Source organism: Dipodomys merriami, unplaced genomic scaffold (assembly GCF_024711535.1).
Source record: "Dipodomys merriami isolate MVZ:Mamm:240054 unplaced genomic scaffold, mDipMer1.0.p SCAF_2, whole genome shotgun sequence".
Classification (NCBI taxonomy): Eukaryota; Metazoa; Chordata; class Mammalia; order Rodentia; family Heteromyidae; genus Dipodomys; species Dipodomys merriami.
In genome coordinates this window covers 120,205,981-120,226,570 of record NW_027203381.1, presented here as the reverse complement: position 1 = coordinate 120,226,570, position 20,590 = coordinate 120,205,981, and the positions used below count along the sequence as shown (strand labels likewise).

At 57.0% G+C, this 20,590-nt stretch overlaps 1 protein-coding gene across 5 annotated transcripts in view; it reads right to left on the bottom strand.

The window, feature by feature from the left end:
* Slc37a1 (solute carrier family 37 member 1) overlaps window positions 1–20,590 on the bottom strand; it is a 46,003-nt gene that overhangs the window by 18,227 nt on the left and 7,186 nt on the right. For all 5 annotated transcript variants that reach the window (XM_070030769.1, XM_070030768.1, XM_070030766.1 and 2 more), the window contains exons 3-9: window positions 16,626–16,707; window positions 12,513–12,645; window positions 11,862–11,940; window positions 8,987–9,122; window positions 7,217–7,293; window positions 5,938–6,104; window positions 1,876–1,913 (exon numbers count right to left, since the gene is read on the bottom strand). In XM_070030769.1, coding sequence (XP_069886870.1) covers window positions 1,876–1,913; window positions 5,938–6,104; window positions 7,217–7,293; window positions 8,987–9,122; window positions 11,862–11,940; window positions 12,513–12,645; window positions 16,626–16,707 — 712 coding nt within the window. The remainder of the gene's footprint in view (window positions 1–1,875; window positions 1,914–5,937; window positions 6,105–7,216; window positions 7,294–8,986; window positions 9,123–11,861; window positions 11,941–12,512; window positions 12,646–16,625; window positions 16,708–20,590) is intronic.

The window sequence follows — 20,590 nt, the reverse complement described above, 5'->3', positions numbered from 1 at the left end:
TAGGCTCTAGGCCCTTGGGTAACAGAATGTGACAAGAACCAGGGGAATCTGGCTCGGCTCTGGCCGTCTCTGATGGCAGGGGACATTTTGAAAAGGCCCGAGAGGCAGTGCAGGCCCACAGGACAGACGGTGATCTACAGATGCAAAGCAACCCTCACCCAAATCCCATGACACTCTTTACAGGAGAGAAACCCCTCCAAATTCACACGGAAGCACAAAACACCCCAAGTAGCCAAAAACAGTCTTGAGCAAAAAGAGTAATGTGGGAGGTATCACAATTCTTGACCTCAGATGACACTGAAGAACCATGGTAACAAAAACAGTATGGGCACAAAGGCCAATGGAACAGCACAGAGGATCTAGCAAGAAGCCACAGCCACAGCTCACTGCTATTCAAGCACGGTGCTGCAAGCATTCATTGGAAAAGAGACAGTCTCTTCAGCAGACGGTGCTGGGAGAGCTGGATCTCCACATGGAGAAGACAAACTAGATCCCTGCCTCTCTTCCTGTACAAAACTCAGTTCAAAGCAGGTCAAAAACCGGAGTGTTAAAACCTGAAACTTTGGAGGAATTACAGAAAAACAAGGGAAACCCTTTAAGATCCAGGCACTGGCATGTACTTTCTGGATGGGACTTTAATAGCTCAGGAAATTACAGCAAGAACTGACAGGAGAGATGACATCGAATTAACAAGCCTCCGCATGGCACAGGGAACAAGACAGAGAACAGAGGAGACCTGACAGCTCTTCCCCCGCGGGGAGCTCAAATCCAGACAAGGAGCTGAGAAAGCGAAACACTGACACAACAGAGTCCAGTCAACACATGGGTGAAGGGACCCAAGAGATATATTTCAAGCGACATATACATAGCCATATGAAAAATATGCTCAACACTCAGAAAATAGAATGAAACCAGAACACATGCTAGTGACCCACGCCTATAATCTTAGGAGTCTGAGATCGGGAGGATGCCCATTAGAAGCCAGCCCAGGAACACAAATCCTTAAGAATTATCTCCAATTGTCCAGCACAAGGCCAGGGGAGGAGGTAAGACCCTAAGTGGCGGACTGTCAGCCTTGAGCCAAAAAAGCCCAGCCCCTGAGTTCAAGCCTCAGTACCAACACACAAAAAAATGTGACATACAATCAAGAGAAGTTTATTCGGCCAACAGGAAGAATGAAATTATGTCATTTACAGGGAAACAGATGGATGGGGGGGGGGGGGATCATACTGAGTATAATCCAGACCCAGAAAGATAAAGGGCACGTGCTTTCTCTCATATGAAGACCTTAGACTCAAAATGGCTTCCACATAAGCATACACGGGCGTACATGCGTGTACACGTGACCACGCTGCAGCAGTGTGTACGCTGCTCAAGGTGCACACGTGAAATGGACGTGGGCTATGTGACAGGGCTGGGGGCGGGAGGGGGGCGGGAAAGCACGCTGGAGGAGCGTTTCCATCAAGATGCACTGGACACATGCGCTGACATCTTAAATGGTTAACCCTTTGTACAAACATTTGAAAGTTCAGTTTAAAAAGTGACTGTGCTTGACCTAGAATGCAGCGATTTTCTCATGTTTGTTCGTGTTTAATAAGACGTCTCACTCCCCAGGTGAGCTGCATGCGGAGGCCCTCAGACTACTGAGGGGCGGCCGGAAGGGCTCTGGCGCCCTCTGCTGCTGGGTGCAGGCATTGCCCAGCGCAGCTCCGCAGGGCTCCCGCTGCATCCGTGTGGGACCCCTCCATTGGGTGGACCACGGGGCCTCAGGGGCGGAGCCAGTCAGCAGGCCTGCCTGGCCTTGGAGATGGGGAGGAGGGAGTCCCGCCTCATTGCACCCTGCTCTAGAAGGGGCAGGACCAGGGGAGCCCTTACCGTGGACAGCGTGGAGGAGCACCGGATGTCCTTGGGATCTGAAAGAGCACAGGAGAGCAGGGCTGGGTACACACGCACTCACACCCACCACACACCTATGCCGGGCGGGGAGGCGCAGTGCACACGCACACCGGCACACACACAGGTGGCAGGACCCAAGCCTCACAACTGCTGAGGAATTCCAGCGGCTCTTCCCTCTCACAGGAACGCCGCGTGGGGCACGGAGGCCGGGCGTGTGACGGTGGCCGGCTTCATGGGGAAGGTGGTTCTACCCACAGGCTCCCATACCCCGTGTGGCACACCTTGAACACACTCGGGACTGCTTACTTAAAAAAACAAAACAAAACCACGATGCCACCTGAGCTGCTTCTGTGCCTGTCCTGGGCTTGATCTCAGGGCCTGGGCGCCATCCTCGAGCGTTTTACTCAAGCTGAGCATTCTACCACTCAAATTTGAGCCCCGGCTTCTCTTCCTGCTTCTCTGTGATTAACTGGTTAAGAGCCTCACAGAGTTTCCTGCCCAGGCTGGCTTTTAACCAGGATCCTCAGATATTGGTCTCCCGAGTAGCTAGGATGACAGATGTGAGCGTAAATTTAAGGAAAACATGATTTTGGAGGCTGTGTGGCTGGCGAGGTGAGGGTGGGGTGGGGAACTCCCTCCCCCAGACCGCCCCACCTCCCCACACGCTGAGGTCAGGGTGGATCACCTCCAGCGAGGGTCAGACACCACGGACAGGGGCACAGCCTGGACTATGGAATGCAGTCGAGTGGGCACAGCACCAACAGGATGCAATGTGTCACACACACACACACACACACACACATGCTCATACACACACGCTCACACACACACATGCGTACGCGCGTAAAGAGCATGTGCACAAAATGTGTTTCAGAGCAGTGCGGTGACAGCACAGTAGCACAATGGCTGGTGGAATCTGTCACTAATAAAAATGAGTGGAGAGGGGGCTGGGAAGGTGGCTCAGGGGTAGAGCGCTGGCCTAGCATGCATGAAGCTCTGGGTTCCATTCCTCGGCACATTAACAAAAAAGGCTGGAAGTGGCTGTGGCTCAAGTGGTAGAGTGCTAGCCTTGAGTTGAAGAAGTTCAGGCCCTGAGTTCAAAGCCACAGGACTGACAAAAAAGAAAAAAGAAAAAGAAAATTACTAGAGATAAGATGTTGCTGTTCCTCACCCCATCTTCTTTGTTGCTGTTCTTGGGACAGGCCTATGCCTCAGCTTCCCAAGTGCTGGGATTACAGGCAGGTGCCGCCCTATCAGCGAATATCTCCCTTAATAGAGAATAAAGTGTCGGTAGAAATATGGAAGGGAGGAAGCATAGAAAGGAATGTCCCAGAAGCCAGGCTCAGGGCTGTTCCCTTCAGCTTAGCGAGATCTGTGAGGGGCGTGGAGCCTGGGCTGGTGGCACGCAGCCTCGTCGCTCTCGGCGGCTCGGGCAGCACTTCTGCCCACAGCTCTGCTCCTTTCTCCCCCACCTGGAGTCCTGCCTTCGTAGACGCTTGGATAAGCGGACTGTTTAAACACAGTGACAGGGCTGGAAGTTTCCGGGCTGCGTTCTTTCCCTGTTGTACTTTCTCTACTGCAGGGGTGTGGCTCTGGCGGGAGGGGGGTGGTCAGGTCAGGGCCTGCGCCCTGCACACTGCAAAGCGGGCTATGCTGGCGCTGCACGGGTGCTCTGCCAGGCATGGCCCAAGGGCCCGCACCCCGACCAGGGACACGTGGCCGGAGTCTCACAGCCCACCTTCCATGAGTAGTTACACGAAGCAGGGACCCAGCCGGGACCCGGGAGACAGACAGACTGATGCGCACCAGGGACCCTGACCCCAAACCATCGATGCGCAGGAGGTCAGGGACGGGCGGGGCAGGAAGGACGATGTTCTTGGTGGTGTCACGAGGAGCAGAAATAGCGAGGTTTAAATAGCTCTCGGACCATTCGCAGTGTGATTTAGTTGTGATGGCTGAAGGCTAATACTGTGTGTGAAAACACCCAGGAACCGCGGGACGGAGGGGAGGGAGGGGGAGGGAGGGCTCTCCACACACAGCACCCTGCTCTGTTCCTGTTCCCTTCCTGGTGTGTGTGGTGGGGGGCAGGAGGCACGGAAGGCAGCCTCACTGCGCGGGGAACCTGCAGAGCGGGTCTGCTGCCTCCAAGCCCGGCTCTGCGGCTGAGACCTGGCCTGCCAAACTCGAGGCCTGGCGCCTGGCCGCGCTGCTCTCCTGACTGGAGTGGCCCAGGAAGACCAGCGCCTGGAGCCCGTGCCTGGTGGCTGCCGGGAGACAGGTCCACAGCACACCTGCTGGGCCTCCCACCAGCCACAGGGGCTTGTGGGAAGGAGACTGGTTTGATCATGAAAAGATCAAATGAGAGTTTTACTGTCCTGGGCCATCCTGTCTGGCTGGGCCCGACCTGGTCCAGGGGACAGCGCCCAACCCGCGCCCCGCGCCCAGCTGGTCTCTATACCCCACCGCAGCTCCTCCTGTCCCAGGACACGCTCCCTTCATCTCTGAGGAGGACAGGGGCAGGGCCCGGGGACATCCAGCTGGGGCAGCACTTCCCAGCAGCCCCTGGACCTGTGAAGAGGAAGCATGCTGCTTCCTGGAGCCTGGTGAGGGAAGAATGCCCCAGAGCAGAGGAGACAGAACCCGGTGCCAGTCCCAGTGCGGCCGGACCCCTGCCTGACCCACGGTGCACCTGCTCCAGCCAGAATGCCACCCTGGGTACTGGAAGCTTCTTAGGCCGCTGAGAACACAGGGAAATGGGCAGGGCCGGCTCAGGCAGCCAGTGTGTCTGTAAATCCTGCGTCTGAGACGCTCAGTGTCCACCACACCCAAGGCTGCCTGAGGGTGGCCTGAGAGGCGTACACTCGGCCGGGCTGCGTCAGAAGGTTGGATCGAGCAGTAAGAGGAAAGCTGCCAGCCGGACCCCAGAGGCTCAGGCCTGCCATCCTAGCTACTCAGGAGGCTAAGATCCAAGGATCATGGTTCAAAGCCAGCTTGGGGAGGAAAGTCTGTGAGACTCTTATCGCCAATAAAAAACACATACAAAAAAAAAAAGCAGAAAAGTGGAGCCACGGTTCAAGTGGTAGAATGCCAACCTTGAGCACAGAGCTGAGGGACAGCCTAGGCCCTGAGTTCAAGCCCCAGGACAGGAAGAAGAGGAAAAGGAAGAAGAGGAGGAGAAGGAGAAGAAGAGAGGAGGAGAAGCAACAGCAACAGCTGCTTTTTTTTCTTGTCCGTTGTGGGGCCTGAACTCTGGGCCTGGGCGCTGTCCCTCAGCTCTTTAGCTCAAGGCGAGCACTCGACCACTTCAGTGAGCCACAGAGCCACTTCCGGCTTTTTCTATATGTGGTGCTGAAATTGAACCCGGGCTTCATGCATGCGAGGCACCTACCACTGAGCCACCTTCCCAGCCCAACAGCATTCGCTTCCTAGGAGAGGTCCCCATGGCTGTGCCAGCCAGGCGGGGCTCGGCCAGGCCTGGCTCAGCTGGAGGCCCAGAGCTCACGGTGGTGGCCGCCTCTTGCCACACCAGGAATGGGGGACTGTATTTTGCTACGAGCCACACCAAAAGCCTCAACACCGGGAATGCAACAGCCCAGACTCTCTGTGGGAGGTGGCTCAAGGCCTGTGCTCCCAAGACCATTTCTTCAAACACTGTTTTCAAAGTCAATCAAATCAAGTTAGGTATTAACCCTGGAGTGCAACAAGGAACTTGATCTTCCCGTAGCCATGTTACCCCAATTAAGATATACGGCCCTAAGCCACGACATAGTTTTATCAGAAAGCAAACAAGCTGGCAGGTCTGCCTGGGGGAGGTGGGGGGTGGACTGGGGTGGGGGGAGCGGGAAAGCCACGCGGGCAGGGCCGGTGCCCTGGCCCAGGGAGGCACGAAGCCCCCCACACAAACGCATGGGTGGGGGGGCGAGCTGCGGGGAAATCCGTGCAGGCCAGAGTGACTCCACGCGCACACAGCACTGTGTGGACGCGTCTGGTCCTGGCTCACCCCGGGGCCCCGGCGAGGCAGCCCGGAGCCCGTGTACTCACGCTCGATGAGGAAGAGGAAGCACACGACCCCCATGGCCGCCACGATGGCCCCGGGCACGACGAAGGACAGCCCCCAGCAGGTGGACACCCAGCAGCCGGCCACCAGCGAGCCCAGGATGTTCCCCACGGAGGTGTGCGAGTTCCAGGCTCCCATGATGAGGCCCCGCCTGCAACACAAGAGGCCGGGAGGCTGACACGTGGGAGGAGGGGCGAGGCTGACCCCGGAGGAGGGGCGCCCGCCCAGCTGGGAGGCTGACACCTGAGAGGAGGGGGGCCAGGGGAGCCCGGAGGCTGACACCCTGGAGGAGGGGCGAGGCTGACCCCAGAGGAGGGGGGCCCGCGGATTCAGGAGGCTGACACCCTGGAGGAGGGACAAGGCTGACCCCCAAGGAGGGGGCTAGCGGAGCTGGGAGGATGACACCCCGGAGGGAGGGGCAAGGCTGACCCCGGAGGAGGGGAGCCCGGGGAGCCCGGAGGCTGACATGCAGGAGGAGGGTCAAGGCTGACCCCGGAGGAGGAGGGCCGTGGAGCTGGGAGGCTGACCCCGGAGGAGGGGCAGATCCCGCTCTGGAGAGGACGAGGGCTATGTTGCCTCGGGCTGTATAATTACACCTTCAAGTTCTTGCTCAGAGCTTATTTTGCGTAATTGAAAGGAGCCAGGAAGGGTTTTTCTTTTCTGAAATTCTTAGAAGGCTCAGGACTTCATGTGTCTCTGCAGCCGCAACCCAGTCATGGGAGTAATGGTCGCGCAGGGGCTGCTGGGAACCCGCTCGCCGTGTGCATGTGTGTGCGTGCATGCGTGTATGTGCATGCATGCATGCATGTGTGTGAGTGCATGCATGCGTGTGTGTGCGCGGTGCCCGGCCCAGTCAGGCGCTCAGCTCTTGGCTGGCCCAGGCTGCGGCCCAGCCTCCGGGCCTCACCCGGGCCCTGTGACTTGGGTCAGGCCATCTCACACTCTCCTGTAAGTACAGAGTCAGCCTCCAGGAGCCCTGGGTGCGAGGCTCCCGCAGCTGCCCAGCTGTCTGGTGTGCCTTCCAAGGCCACACGCACCCAGCCCACGCCACCCCTGGGGTGCAGCCCTGTGCCAGCTTTTGACCCTCCAGCCCGAGGCTTCAGCATCTTTCTTCTAACAGGAACCTAATTAGAGTCTCTTTCTGACATTAGCTGAGAAGAAAACAAAGTAGCATCGTCTAGTTTTTATCAGAATCTTAACAAACCAAAACGAACCAACAATGATGACAACAAACCACGCAGAGACAGAAGGGCCTTTCCTCACCTTCCTTTTCCAAACCAGTTGCCCAGGCAGGCCACAACGCTGGGCCAGCCGGTGGTCTGCACCAGTCCGTTCATGACCTGCGGGGGGGGGGAGGGGGGAGAAGAGCAGAGGCTCACCAACGACCCCAGGGTGGACCCCAGACGGCTCCCCGTCCTCCTGGGCTTGGGTGCCTCTGGGCCCCACAGAAACACCACTTCATGTGAGCCACGACCGACAGGATGCACTTAATGCTTCAGATGAAAACAATAACTACCTATGTCGCTTACATACATAAAGATGCACCTTGGCCTAGTGTAATGATATACACATGAATGGGGCATATGGCAGGCACCTGTAGTCCCGGCTACTCAGGAGGCTGAGGCTGGAGGATCACTGGGACACAGGAGTTTGAGACTGTCCTGAGTAACATAATAAGATTTCATCTACACAAGATAACACAATATAACAAAACTCTGTGTGTGTGTGCACATGTGTGCAGTGTGTGTGTATGTGTGTGTGTATGTGTGTATGTGTGTGTGTGTGTGTGTACACATTGGACTAGGTGGAGAAAAGCCAAGCTAGCCAGGACTCAGAGGCAGGGGTGTCACCACTAGCAGATCTGGCTGGACTCTTCCAGGCTCTTTCAAATGTGGATATTCTACAGAAAGACATTTTTCGCCTCCTTTTGTAGAATGGGTTAGAAAGTTCAGGAAAACAGGGCTGGGGAGCATGCCTTCCTGGCCTACACACAGGAAGGTTGTGGTTCTCCAAAATCAGATCAGCCTCAGTCCGGTGCCCGGGCCCTTGTGGGCCCAGCCTGAGCTGCACCCTGCGGGGCAGGGCTGGGACGGGTCCCTGCGGGCTCTGGGGAGTGGGGCTGCTCCCAGAAGCCACAGGAACCAGCCGCAGCCGGTGCCTGCTGGTCCTGCGGGGCCTCAGGGTTCCCGCCTGCTGCAGGCCGTGCGGTGGGCAGGCTGGGCAGGCTGGGCCTCCGCCCTGGGAAGCTGCTTCCCCTCCCTTCTAATTCTCTACACCACCACAGCCTGAGGCTCCTGCATCCTGGCTATCCAACAACCATGACCACAACGGCAGGCAGGCCCGCCCCGGCGGTGTGCACAGAACACCGCAGACTTCCCTCCTGGCGCTCTTCTGTTCCCTAAATAAGCAGCGTTGCAAATGTATGACGTGTCTAGAGGACACAAGAAAGGCCCCACGCACACCCTGTGCCATGTGTAGGGGACCCCAGGTCTTGGAACCCATCCCCCACAGTCGCTGAGGAATACCTGCTTGCAAGTACAAGCCAGGCACCTGTGGCTCACACCTGCAATCCCAGCTACTCAGGAGGCTGAGATCCGAGGAGCGCAGCCCGAAGCCAGCCCAGACAGGAATGTCTGCGAGACTCTTATCTCAAATTCACCAGCGAAAGGCCAGAAGTAGAGCCATGGCACAGAGAGAAACCTGCAGGACAGCGCCCAGGCCCTGGGTTTAAGCCTCAGTACTGGCCAAAAAAAAGGGGGAGGAGACTTGTAGCAAACCCAGAAAAACAGGATTAATATGCCATTTGCTTTGGTTTCACGCTAGATTATTTGGAGAGGTTCGCAAGCGTCACCCACTCGGCACCGGGCCGTATTGTTTCTGTTACTAGTCCCTATTCACAGGACTGCTGGGAAGGTGAGAAACAGAGTACAGAAGCCGTGCCAGAGAAGGGGCTGTGTACCAGCAGACGTGGGGCTCTGTGACCCAAACACCTCACTCTATTCCTCCCGGAGAGCCCCGGGCCCAGACCCTCACCTGAGCCACCACGTAGAAGGCCAGGCTGTGGATGTCGTAGAAGTACCCGAGCCCAAACAGGGCGGTGCAGGCCCCACTGGAGAGCATCCCGAAAGTCAGGTAGTATCGGATTGGCAGCCGCTCCCCGATGATGCCACTGCGGGTGGAGGGAGGGAGAGAGAAACCGAACCCCGCTCAGCGGCCAGCCCCGGCCCCGCTGCCGCCCTGTGCTCCGAGCGTCCACAGCTCCACAGCCCTGCTCCCTTCACCCCGATGGCCACGGCGGTGTCTTGGACGCCTGATTCCTCATAAAAGGTGCCAACAGTCACAGGACAAGCGGACCCATTGTGATGGCTGCCCAGGCACGAGAGCAGCTCTCCTGAAGCTAGTTAATCCTGTTTTTAAACAAACAGTACCCGGTCAACGCCTATAGTTCTTTAAATTCCAACTGTCGAACTACAGACGGGCGTCCCATCAGCCGCTATGACCCTGACGTGGCCTCCATTGGTCGGGTGAACCCGGCGCGCGGCGCCCGTGCCAGCCACCTCTGGCATGGGCCCCGTCCACCCTTGCCTGGTCTAAAGAGAGATGGGCCAGGCAGCCAGCGTGACTTCCGTGAACAAAGTGAGTCCCACACTGCAAGCCCTCTGCATCCTCGGAAAGATCCGTGGGTCTCATCTCCCTCATAGTCACCGCAGAGGTCTGATAAGCGTGGCACAGGGTGCGGAGAAGCAGCGGTCGGCCCGCACTCTCGGGAACTGGCCGCCCTGTTCTTGCATTTCATCGCGAGGCTTAGAAGCAGGGAGCTTTTCCCACAGGTAACCCAGTCAGGCGGCCCCGCCTGGGACACACGAGGAACCCTTCCACCCCCGAAACAGAATCTGAGGTGACAACTAGGCAGTCAGAGGTGCACCCTGGCAGGACTTGACCACGCGGGCTTGAGAGCATTCTAGAGCTAAGAGTTCTCTACCTCAACACGCTCCTGTTCTGTAGTGTTGCTACACAGTGCTGGGACCAATCACCACTTGAAAGCTCTTGGAGAACCGTCTAGGGGAACAGAGCGCTTCGCATTGCATCGGACATGCATGGGCTCCCGTGCCTGGCTGGTGGACGTGCCCGCCACCTGTGGTTCCCCTGGTAACCACAGCCAAGCACCACCGCGGCGCAGCCCTCACCGTGGCTGCCGCCAGCCCCGCGGGTTCTTGGCGGGCCGAGCCTCAGCCAGCCACACGTTGTGAGACTGTCGGGGGAGACAGAATTTGACTCCCATAAACTCATGGTGACTTGTGTGAAAAACTGTCTTTAGCAATACATACGCAAGCTTAACCTCACTTCCTGTACTAAGTTCGGTTTCCGACCTCAGCACTATGGAAACTTCTTCAGAGTGCGTGGTGCTCCTATGTGCTGTAGGGGACTCTGTTTCCGGTCTCTACCCGTTCGCTGCCAAAGGCTGCCCTCCCTTACCTGTGACAGACAGTGTCTCCAGGCACCCCTAAATGCCCTCTAGGGGAGCAAATGGCCCTCAGATGACAGCCAGCGTTAAACGTTGCTTTCTAGTAACAGAAAACATTTTTGCATGGGGCCTTTTATTCTATCTCCGACGTGCGTCCCGTAAGCTCGCGGTCACGGGGGCTGGGCAGGCACGCGGCCAGCAGGATGGCTAAAGCTCAGTCCTGAGGCGGCCTGGGCTGTGCTGCTCTTCGGCTGGGCTCCTGTTCCACTGTGCCCCCCGCTGGGGCTGCCAGGCCACTCTGGACCCATTCACCCACTCACACCGGCGCCCAGGCCTGTGCCCAGGAACGTCTGATGACGGACTGTGTGCGTCATGTGCAGGGACCACGTCCCAGGGCCTCCTACAGGGTGGGGTGGAGTCAAGAGGACCCCAGCCTTGGTCCCCCAGGCTGAGGGTTTCGGGGAAGAAGGTAGCATTTATAGGAATCCCAGGGACCCTCAAAGCTCGAATGATCTGTCTCTGAACAAAAGCCTCTTGAGATTAAAGCGTTAGTGCCTGTGATGATTAAAAAAACTAACCAAATGATGAGCTGGGCGCTGGGCGCTGACGCCTGTCATCCTAGCTACGCAGGAGGCTGAGTCCTGAGGATCGTGGTTCAAAGCCAGCCATAGCAGGCATGCCTATGAGGCTCTTATCTCCAATGAACCACCAGAAAACCAGAAGTGGTGCTGTGGCTCAAGTGGTAGAGCGCTCACCTTGAGCTTACGAGCTCAGGGACAGCGCCCAGGCCCAGAGTTTAAGCCCCACGACCGACAAGAAAAGAAGAAAAAAAGCTTACTGAATGAACATGAAGACCTGGGCTGGACCGGTTTTTAATCAGCCAGCGTTGTCCCCTCACCCCAGAGCACGGGCCAGCCACCCAGGGCCATCCCTTTATCCAGGTACAGGAGTGGGAACAGCCGGAGAGTTTCCACGTGTTTAGTCAGTCAGTCCTACAGCTTGTTTTTCAACGGACACACTAAGGCCCAGAGAATCTCAGCCCAGTTCCCACGGTCACCCTTGGACTAATAGCCCTTGGGACAATAATCTGCCTCATGCCGGCTGGGCGGAGGCAGCAGGGGAAGTGAGCTCTGGGAGATGTGCACAGGAGTGGAGCTATGGAGAGGAAGCTGCAGTCCCTGCTTCCCAGTGCCCCGGCCCTGGCGTGGGCAAGCCTCACAGAGCATCCCGACCACTGGGCTGTAAGGCTGAGGGTGGCTGACATCATCGGTTCAGGCCCTGCCTCCTGCAGACGCAACCGCCCGCTTGCTCTCACCTGGCCCAGGACGGAAGCACCTGCAAGTAATAGCTGCTGCTGCACACTCCTGAGGGCCTCCGTGTCCCTCGATCACTTTCTGTACTACCAGAGGACAGGGAACGATCTGGAAGCTCAAGCAGACCTACCTCAGGTACATCCCGATGGCGTAGGCACACAGGAAGGCATAGTCCAGAGCTCCGAGCAACTGCTGGTAATTGCTCTTTCCTGCATGGAGAAGACCCACAGCAGAGGCTCAGTCCGGTTTAGTTTAGTTCTGGAGCTGAGCTATAAGACACAAAACTTGTGTTCTTTCCACGCGGGGGGCCTGGAGCGTGCCCAGGTCGGCCTGATCACAGGCAGCGGAACCATCACGTTTTCAGGAGACGCTGGGATCCGACGCCATCCCAAAGCTCTCAGGGCAGACTTCCTCATGTCTGAGCACCCCGCCGGGCTGCTGCAGCCTTCCTTTACCCTCCTCTCCGCTTTGCCCTCCTCTCCGCTTTGCCCTCCTCTCCGCTTTGCCCTCCTCTCCGCTTTGCGCTCTGCCAGCTCTCACTCCCCATCTGGGACAGACACACACCGCAGGTCTGTCCCCAGCCCCAGGCTCTCCCTCCGGCGGTGACCCCTGCACCATGCACGGTATGCCTGCCAGCCAGGAGGAACAGGGTTGCCAGGAAGGAGTGCACGGAAAAGCATTTACTCGTCTGCTTGGCACCATGGCCATCAAGTAGCCGGCTAACGCGGGCAAGGCAGGCATGCGGGGCTGCGGGTGGGAGGCTGGCCCGGCTCACACTCACCGAAGGGGGCCCAGCCGCAGTCCGTCTCGTTGCCCAGGAGCTGGCCGGCAGGCCTGTGTGCATCTCCGAGGCTTTGGCCGCTGGATCCGGGCTCAGCCTCATCCTGGGAAGCGCACTGCTTGTGGAGCTCACCCTAAAGGAGGTGAAGATGGAGGTGGGGCTCAGCTGGGGACGCGACACAAGACGCAGAAAACAAACATCTATGTTTCAAAAGACCAGGCCACAGGCCTGGCCGGTGCGTCTCATAAAGAGAAGCGCTAAGCTAGGTACAAGTTAAAGGGTTTGCTTCTGTTCCCACGAAGTTCAAGAACAGGTGAGGGGGTCCGAGACTGCTGGCTTCCTGGAGGAGAGGGCGAGGGCTGGGCAGGGCGCGGGAAGTCTGCTGGAGTTAGGAAGGGCCCTACCTTTACCTAGGGCCCTACCTTTACCTAGGTGCTGGGGTCTGAGGTGTCCAGGTAAGGACTGGCCAAGCCTGACACCTCGGACTGGTGCGATTTATGACGTATAAACAGTACCCATTAAAAAAAAAAAAAAAAAAGCCCGGCATAGGTGGCTCCTAGCTACTTAGGAGGCTGAGATCTGAGGATCGCAGTTCAAAGCCAGCCAGGGCAGGAAACTCTGTGAGACTCTTATCTCCAATAAACGGCTCAGAAAACCAGAAGTGGTGCTGTGGCTCAAGTGGTAGAGCGCTTGCCTTGAGCTGAAGAGCTGAGGGACAGCGCCCAGACCCAGAGTTCAAGACCTGTGACCACCCTCCCCCCCAAAAAAGATAAGCCAATTGGAACTTCCTGAGATTGGGGACCACCGGCCACCTGGCTGGCCCGAGGACCGGCAAACAGTGACAGGGCGCGAGCGCGTGAGGGGAGCAGCCCCAGGTGTGAGCAGAGGCTGTCAGGGCGCCCCAGGTCAGGGACCAGAGGTCCTCAAGTGTCCTCAGACCAGAGGAACCTGGGAAAGGCGGAGTACCTGGGGTGGTGGGGAACGCTGGCCTGGGGACCAGGGGTGGGCACGGGGCCAACCTGCTCCTGTCACAGGTAGGTGGCAGCTGATGTCCTGTTCACCTCCTTCAGGAGGGAGCCGCCGCGGGGCAGGTCACCCCCATGGCCAGGATCAGCCTTGGGTGGGGGAGGGCATCATTCAGGAGGGAGCCGCCCCGGGGCAGGTCACCCCAATGGCCGGGATCAACCTTGGGTGGGGGAGGGCATCAGACGGTAGGTGCTGCCCTTGGGTGTAGGTGCTGCCCGGCACCCATGGGCCCAGATGCTCTCTGCCACACAGCTTCTTACCACCCCTGGGCTGTTCTACACAGATGCAAATGTCCCAAAAGCCAGCCACAGCTTCACTTGACAAACTCAAAGTAATTATCTCGCACACAACTTTCCCCAGCAGCGTCCGTGTTCCTCGCAGGTGCCAGGCCCCCCCTCCCCGCTCTGCCGAGTGCCACCCTCTGCCCCCACAGCTCAGGTGCTGGCTGCTCCCGCGGGCCCACCCCCTGCACCGTGGGGTCAGGTGAGACACGGGCAGGGTGCCGCCGTCCCTTCCCTGCCACCTGGCAGCATCGACGGTGCTCCCTCAGAACCCAGCGCGTCTACTTCCCACCGGGTCAACCACAGGCTCCGGTCCCTGCTCATCCAGGAGGACCCAGGGCAGGGCGGACCAGACTCATGGACAGACATCATCTGTCGGTCTAGACTGGTTTCCAATGTTAGCCTCACACAAATGCAAGTAAGAGAAAGGGAATTCTGCAGACCACTGCCTGAAACAACACTTACTTCTTCTGTGAATATCCACGGAGAAGAATAGGTTAGAAATAATCACCCTCCACTTCCTCCTTCTCTTCCTCTGTTGTCTTTTTTTTTATGTGTGTGTGTGTTGGTCCTGGGGCTTGAACTCAGGGCTTGTGTACTGTCCCTGAGCTCTTTTGCTCAAGACTAACACTCTACCATTGGAGCCCCAGCCCCAGCTTTTTGGTGGTTAACTGGAAATAAGAGGCTCATGGACTTTCCTGCAGGGACTGACTTCAAATGGAGATCCTTAGATCTCACCCTTATGAGTAGCTAGAATTACAGGGGTGAGCTATCAGTACCTGGCACACGTGTGTGTGTGTGTGTGTGTGTGTGTGTGTGTGTGTGTGTGTGTGTGTGTATGTGTGTGTGTACTGGGGACCTTGTATTCTTGCTCAAAGCTGCACTCAGCTACCTCCAACTTCTTGGTGGTTAAATGAAGGTAAGAGTCTCTTGGATTTGTCTGCTCAGGCTGTCTTTCAACAGCAGTCTCTTTCGCCTCCTCAGTAGTAGCAGGATTATGTGTGAGCCACTGGTCTGACTTTTTTACCCATTATCTTAAAAGGCAAAGAAGCCCAAGGGATTCAGCACAAGGTTAATCTATAGCCAGGTATATCTACAGTGCCAAGTTGAAAATTCTGGGTGTTACAGAAAGCCCGGGTAAGATGCGAGTGTATCCCTGTTCACTAAGGCTGTCAACCTAGTGTGAGTTTACTAAGTGTGCTTAGTAATGAGCTTGCTAAGGCTACCGCCTCTTTGTCTATCCCTATCTCTTTTGAAAACAGCATTTAAAAGATGTTATTATAAAGGTGAAGTACAGAGGGGTGACAGTTACATAAGTCAGGTAAAGAGTACATTTCTTTTTGGACCCTCCCTCGCTCTCTCCCAATTTTTTCCCTCCTATCCCCACCCACAAATTGTATAGCTCATTTTCAATATAGGGCCTAAAAAGTACCATGGCTACATTCATTCACCCTTTGTCCTTTGTTTCTGTGTCTCCCCTTACCCTCCCAAAGGAAAGAACAAGATAAAAGGTAAAGAAAAGAATAGCAACAAAGAAAAAAACCTCTTGTGTCCATGTCCGGAGCTCCTTTTGATGAATGTGATTTTGTGGGATCGGAGGCTCGCAGGCATTGCGCCTCTGTGTTCCTCTCCCTAGTGTCCTGCTCTCCCTGTGTGTCTAGTATCCTAGATTGTTTATTATGGCCCAGGGTATTTTAGATCTCACTTCCACATACGAGAGAAAACATACATCGGAAAACCAAATTCCTAAAGGACCACACACATTCCTACAGTCAGCGAGTTTAAGGGCACTGAGAGCCAAGAAGGAAATTTAGACTCTTCAGAGTAAGTAAATGTTTCCTATAGCCTAGGGGTGGCTGGAGAGGGAGCAGCCCCCCACTCCCCATTCCCCCTTCTGTCCCCCCCCCTCCCGGGCCAGTAGCCCTGGCGTTGTCTCTGCTGCCTGGAGGAGGTGGAGGGCAGCTGTGCGTGCCAAGCCTCAGGGGTCACAGGACAGTGGGCCTGGCCCTGCCTGCAGCTGCTGCCAAGGGAGGGGAGGGGCAGGATAGCTATAATGGGCTGGTGTTGGCACGGGGCAGCTTCCTTGTGCTTCCTATGATCGCCAAAGGCCATTTGAGCCTGCTGCCAGCCCCCAGGCCAGACGATGCCAGCCCATCTTCCACACTGGAGGTAAGGAGAACGTCGCTTCCTTCTCTGAGTGGTCACGATGGCAGACTGTCCGCTGTGGTCTTCCCTTCCCCTGCCTGCTCATCTCCCTGACCAGAGCCAGCCCAGAGCCCACCTCCACGGCTGCACTCCGGGCCCAGTCCTACTGAGAGTCTGAGCATGGTGGGGAGCGACTGCAGAGGACACACACGGAAAAAGAGGGGACCGCCAGCAAGTGGAAGCAGCCCCCTGAAACTGGGGGGGCCTAAGCAAAAGAGGGGGCCGCCAGCAAGTGGAAGCAGCCCCCGAAACTAGGGGGGCCTAAGCAAAAGAGGGGGCCGCCAGCAAGTGGAATCAGCCCCTGAAACTGGGGGGGCCTAAACAAAAGAGGGGGCCGCCAACCTGAAACTGGGGGGGCCTAAGCAAAAGAGGGGGCCGCCAACAGGTGGAAGCAGACCCCTGAAACTGGGGGGGGGCCTAAACCATTTCAAAGAGTTCAGTTTATGAAAAGGGAAACAAAAAAAAAATCCAATGAAACAGTTTGTCTCTCACAATCTCTCCTCTCCACCTACTTACCTTTCAGCCTCCCCAGTCAGAGATTAGCTGGTTTCTTCCGCAGGGGCAGGGAAGATAGCAAACGCGTGGTTTCAGGATTCCTTACCTTAACTATGCTGATGGGCTTCCGGGATAGGTGGAAGCTTGCGTACAGCAGAAACGTCAGGGCGAGAATGAAGGCTCTGTACCTGGAACACAGCCGGGCAGAGAGGTGAGCTGAGTGCTCAGTGCTCCTCCATGCTGGCCGCTTCCATTACCAGCCAAACCTCCTGCATGTAACACTCCGGTATTAAAGAAACGCTGCACTCTGTGTGTGTGTGTGTGTGTGTGTGTGTGTGTGTGTGTGAACACACGTGCACATGTGTGCATGTGCTGGTACTGGGGTTTGAACTCTGTGTATGTGTGTGTGTGAACGCACGTGCACATGTGTGCATGTGCTGGTACTGGGGTTTGAACTCTGTGTGTGTGTGTGTGTGTGTGTGTGTGTGTGTGCACGTGCACATGTGTGCACGTGCTGGTACTGGGGTTTGAACTCAAGGCCTGTGCTCTCACTTGGCTTTTTCCATTCAAGGCTGGCACTGTACCCTGTGAGCCACACCTCCACTTTGGGCCTTGCCTGATTAGCTGGAGATAAGGGTCTCACGGTCCTTTCTGCCTGAACTGCCTTTGACCACTCCTTGGATCTCAGCCCCTTGGGGAGCTAGGGTTAGAGTCACAAGCCACCAGCGCGTGACCAAATCGAAACTCTTATAATGGTGTAAGAGACAGAAGAACCAGCTTTTATTCTGCCCTGTGCTCACTCAGCACTGCTGACGCCGATGTGTGGGGTCACCACACTCCGCCCTACGGTTCGGGTCAGTTCTGACACGGGGACAGAGAATGGGCCAGGACCCAGGGCTGAGGCCTCTGTCCTCAATGCCCATCACAAGGCCCAGGGTGCGGCCTGAGCTTCTGACAGCTGACCACAAACTGGACTTCCCACCCACCTCCTCCAGTTGGGTGATCTGGCTATACGCACAGCGCTCAAGGTCACCTTCCTTGTACTGAATGCAGATTATAAAGACTACCAAGAACCCAGATGGGTCCCCTGGTAGGGGAAGAGACGGCACAGGGAGGGACGCAGCAAGGATGAAGGCCTTCTACACCCAACACGGCCACCTCCATGTGTTCAGGAACCGAGAAGCTTCTGAGCCTGGCCTGGGGGCTTCCTAGAGCATCAGCGACTGACCCATCACTGGCCACTGGGGGGGTCCACTCAGCTCCCGCCCCTCCTCCCAGGGAGCAGAGCTGTGGTTGGAACCAAACCTCTAATCACAGGTGAGTTCCCTGGGTAACCTGCCCCATTCTGAGGGGAACCCGGAACCGCCTTCCGGAGGGGGGAGGCGGTCATCTCAGACACATACACTGGGTACGGGGGCTCATGCCTGTAATCCTAGCTACTCAGGAGGCTCAGATCTGAGGATCATAGTTCAAAACCAGCCTGGGCAGGAAAGTCCCTGATCTCCAATTAACCACCAGAAAACCAGAAGTGGCGCTATGGCTCAAAAGTGGTAGAGCGCTTACCTCAAGCTGAAGAGCTGAGCGACAGCGCCAGGCCCAGAGTTCAAGACCCAGGACTGACACACACACACACACACACACACACACACACACACACACAAAAGACACCTACAACTTCACAGATTCCAAGGGTTTGAAGAAGAGCTACATGCAGGGACCGGAAGCAGAGACCAAACATACATCTACTATTATATCACAAGATCACAGATGTCCATTTGGAGGGGTGACTCTAAGGAGAAATCTGGGATTCCGTAAGTGTACGTTTATCTTTGCAAAAACGAAACAAAAACAAAAACAAGCTCAGGGATAGCACCCAGGCCTTGAGTTCAAGCCCCATGAATGTCAACAAATACAAAATGGAAATAAAATCCAGGAGCCCCTACAGAGGAACACACCAGCCAGAGGGAACCGGTACTTGAGCCACCGGCCACCCTGTTTCTGGCTTGAGACAGCTGTGAATCGTTATTCAAGGCAGAGACCAGGAAGGAGTGGCAGCTCTTTGCCTGCCCAGGCCGCCTGGCCCGAGTCATCTCCACACGTCCTCATTCGCAGTGCAGCTTGCTCCCCTTCAGGAAGCTCTCTGTGGTCGACACCCAGAATCCCACAATTTTAGGGCTCCCTGCTTCTCTGACCACCAGCAATAGTAGAGACCTGAAATTCCAGGACTTGGCCACAAAGGACACTTCAGGTGAGGAGAAAGAATTGATACTGAAACTACAGCCTCTGGGGAAGCAAAAGCAAACAGAGCAGCAGGCGGGCTGGGAGAGAAGACACCCACCCTTCTCTCTGAGAAACATGAGGTCCCCGGCACTCTCTTTCCCAGCAGGCCAATGGGCAGACAGGAAGACAAGTTCTGAGGAGCGGGGGCCGATGGCAAAGGCTGGGCCTCCGCACAGGGCCTTGCCAGCTGCGGAGCCCAGGTCCTTGTCATATGCTTGCACTCCTGACGTCGTCCATGGCCCGGGGGGTGGGGGGGAGAATGGGGTGGGTGGGGAGGGGGTGAGAGTCGGGGAGGGGCTCTGTCTGAGGGCAGAAGGGCACACACTGCTCTGCGCCTGACAAGGCAGTACCGGGAGCTTCTGCTACCTCAGCTCCATCAGCCCTAAGACCCAAGTGTCCAGCCACAGCTAGGTGGACAGACCACGCAGCCTGTGAGTGGCCCTTCTGCCCTGTGGGGTGCGGGGTCCCCTGCTCCACCAGCCACAGAAGCGTGAATGACGCCAGGGCCTCCCATCCCTGGTGGAGAGGAGGCCTCTGCCCGCTCATTGTTGACTGCTAATGGAGTGTGACTCAGCGGTCTTGGGCTCCGCTCTCCAGCCTCTCCTCCAGGGCCCAGAAATGGCAGGCTGCCTTGTCAGGACAGGACAAGGGCTGTGGAAGGGCCAGAGCCTGACAGGTGGCATTCCTCGAACGCCAAAGCTGTCTGGGGGGACAAGAGGTGGGGGCCCTGGCTGGGCCCGCCTGCCCCACAGGCCCTGAGCCTGCGGGCTGAATGGCTCTCAGGACAGCCCCCGGCTGGCCAGCCCCATACACCCAACTCCCTTCCACACAGGGAGGGCGGGGCGGGGCATCCCGGGTTCCTCTGTGTGGAGATGGGGCACCGGATGAGCCTGGGAGGCAGAGTGACCCGCAGGTCAGCAGGGGTCAGGGGTCAGGGTCGGCACGCACACAGGCTGGACTTGCCTACAGATAGAAGAGGGAACCTTATCTTCACCTAGCTGGTCTCAGGCCCAGGCTACTTCCTCCATGCCAAATTTGTCCTTCCCCTCTCTCTTCCTCAGGATGCGGGGGAGACAAAGCGGCCGGTGCTGGGGGCCTGGCACCCCCGCTCCAGAAAGGCCGACTAACACGGCTGCTCTCAGCCCGGCCTTTGGCAAGCAGATGCCTTACTTCCACGGCTCTGTCCAGAACCCGGCGACTGACGTCCAAGCACCCCCCCCCTCCGCCCTAGTGGGGCCATCATCCTCATCCTCAACCGTTAGGAAATGCGAGTCTGGGGGAGTGGCTTTCTTGCACCCAGTGCTGCACTGGGTTGAACAGAGTCCTCCAGAAACTCATGTCTACCACAACTGCAGAAGGCGATCTTATTTGCAAATAGCATCTTTAAACGTGGTGGAGGTGAGGTTTCGGTAGCTGAGGGCAGTGACACACCACGACACAGGAGAGGCCCTGTGACTGCAGAGCTGAGATGGAGGGAGGCAGCGGCGGGCCGAGGCCTGGGGTCGGGTACCGGGGCGGGGCCCTGCGGCAGCACAGCGCTGCACAAGGCAGGCGGACCACAGACCTGACGTCACTTGGGTTCTATTCTTCTGGAACTCTGAGAGACTCCACATCTGTTGCTGGAGACACACAGGCCATGGTACTTTGTTGGGCAATTTCTCGGGAACTAAACAAGTCCAAATCTTTTTTATTTTTGCTTTTTTTTTTTTTTTTTTTGGGTCCGGTCGTGGGGCCTGAACTCTGGGCCTGGGCGCTGTCCCTCAGCTCTTCAGCTCAAGGCTAGCGCTCTAC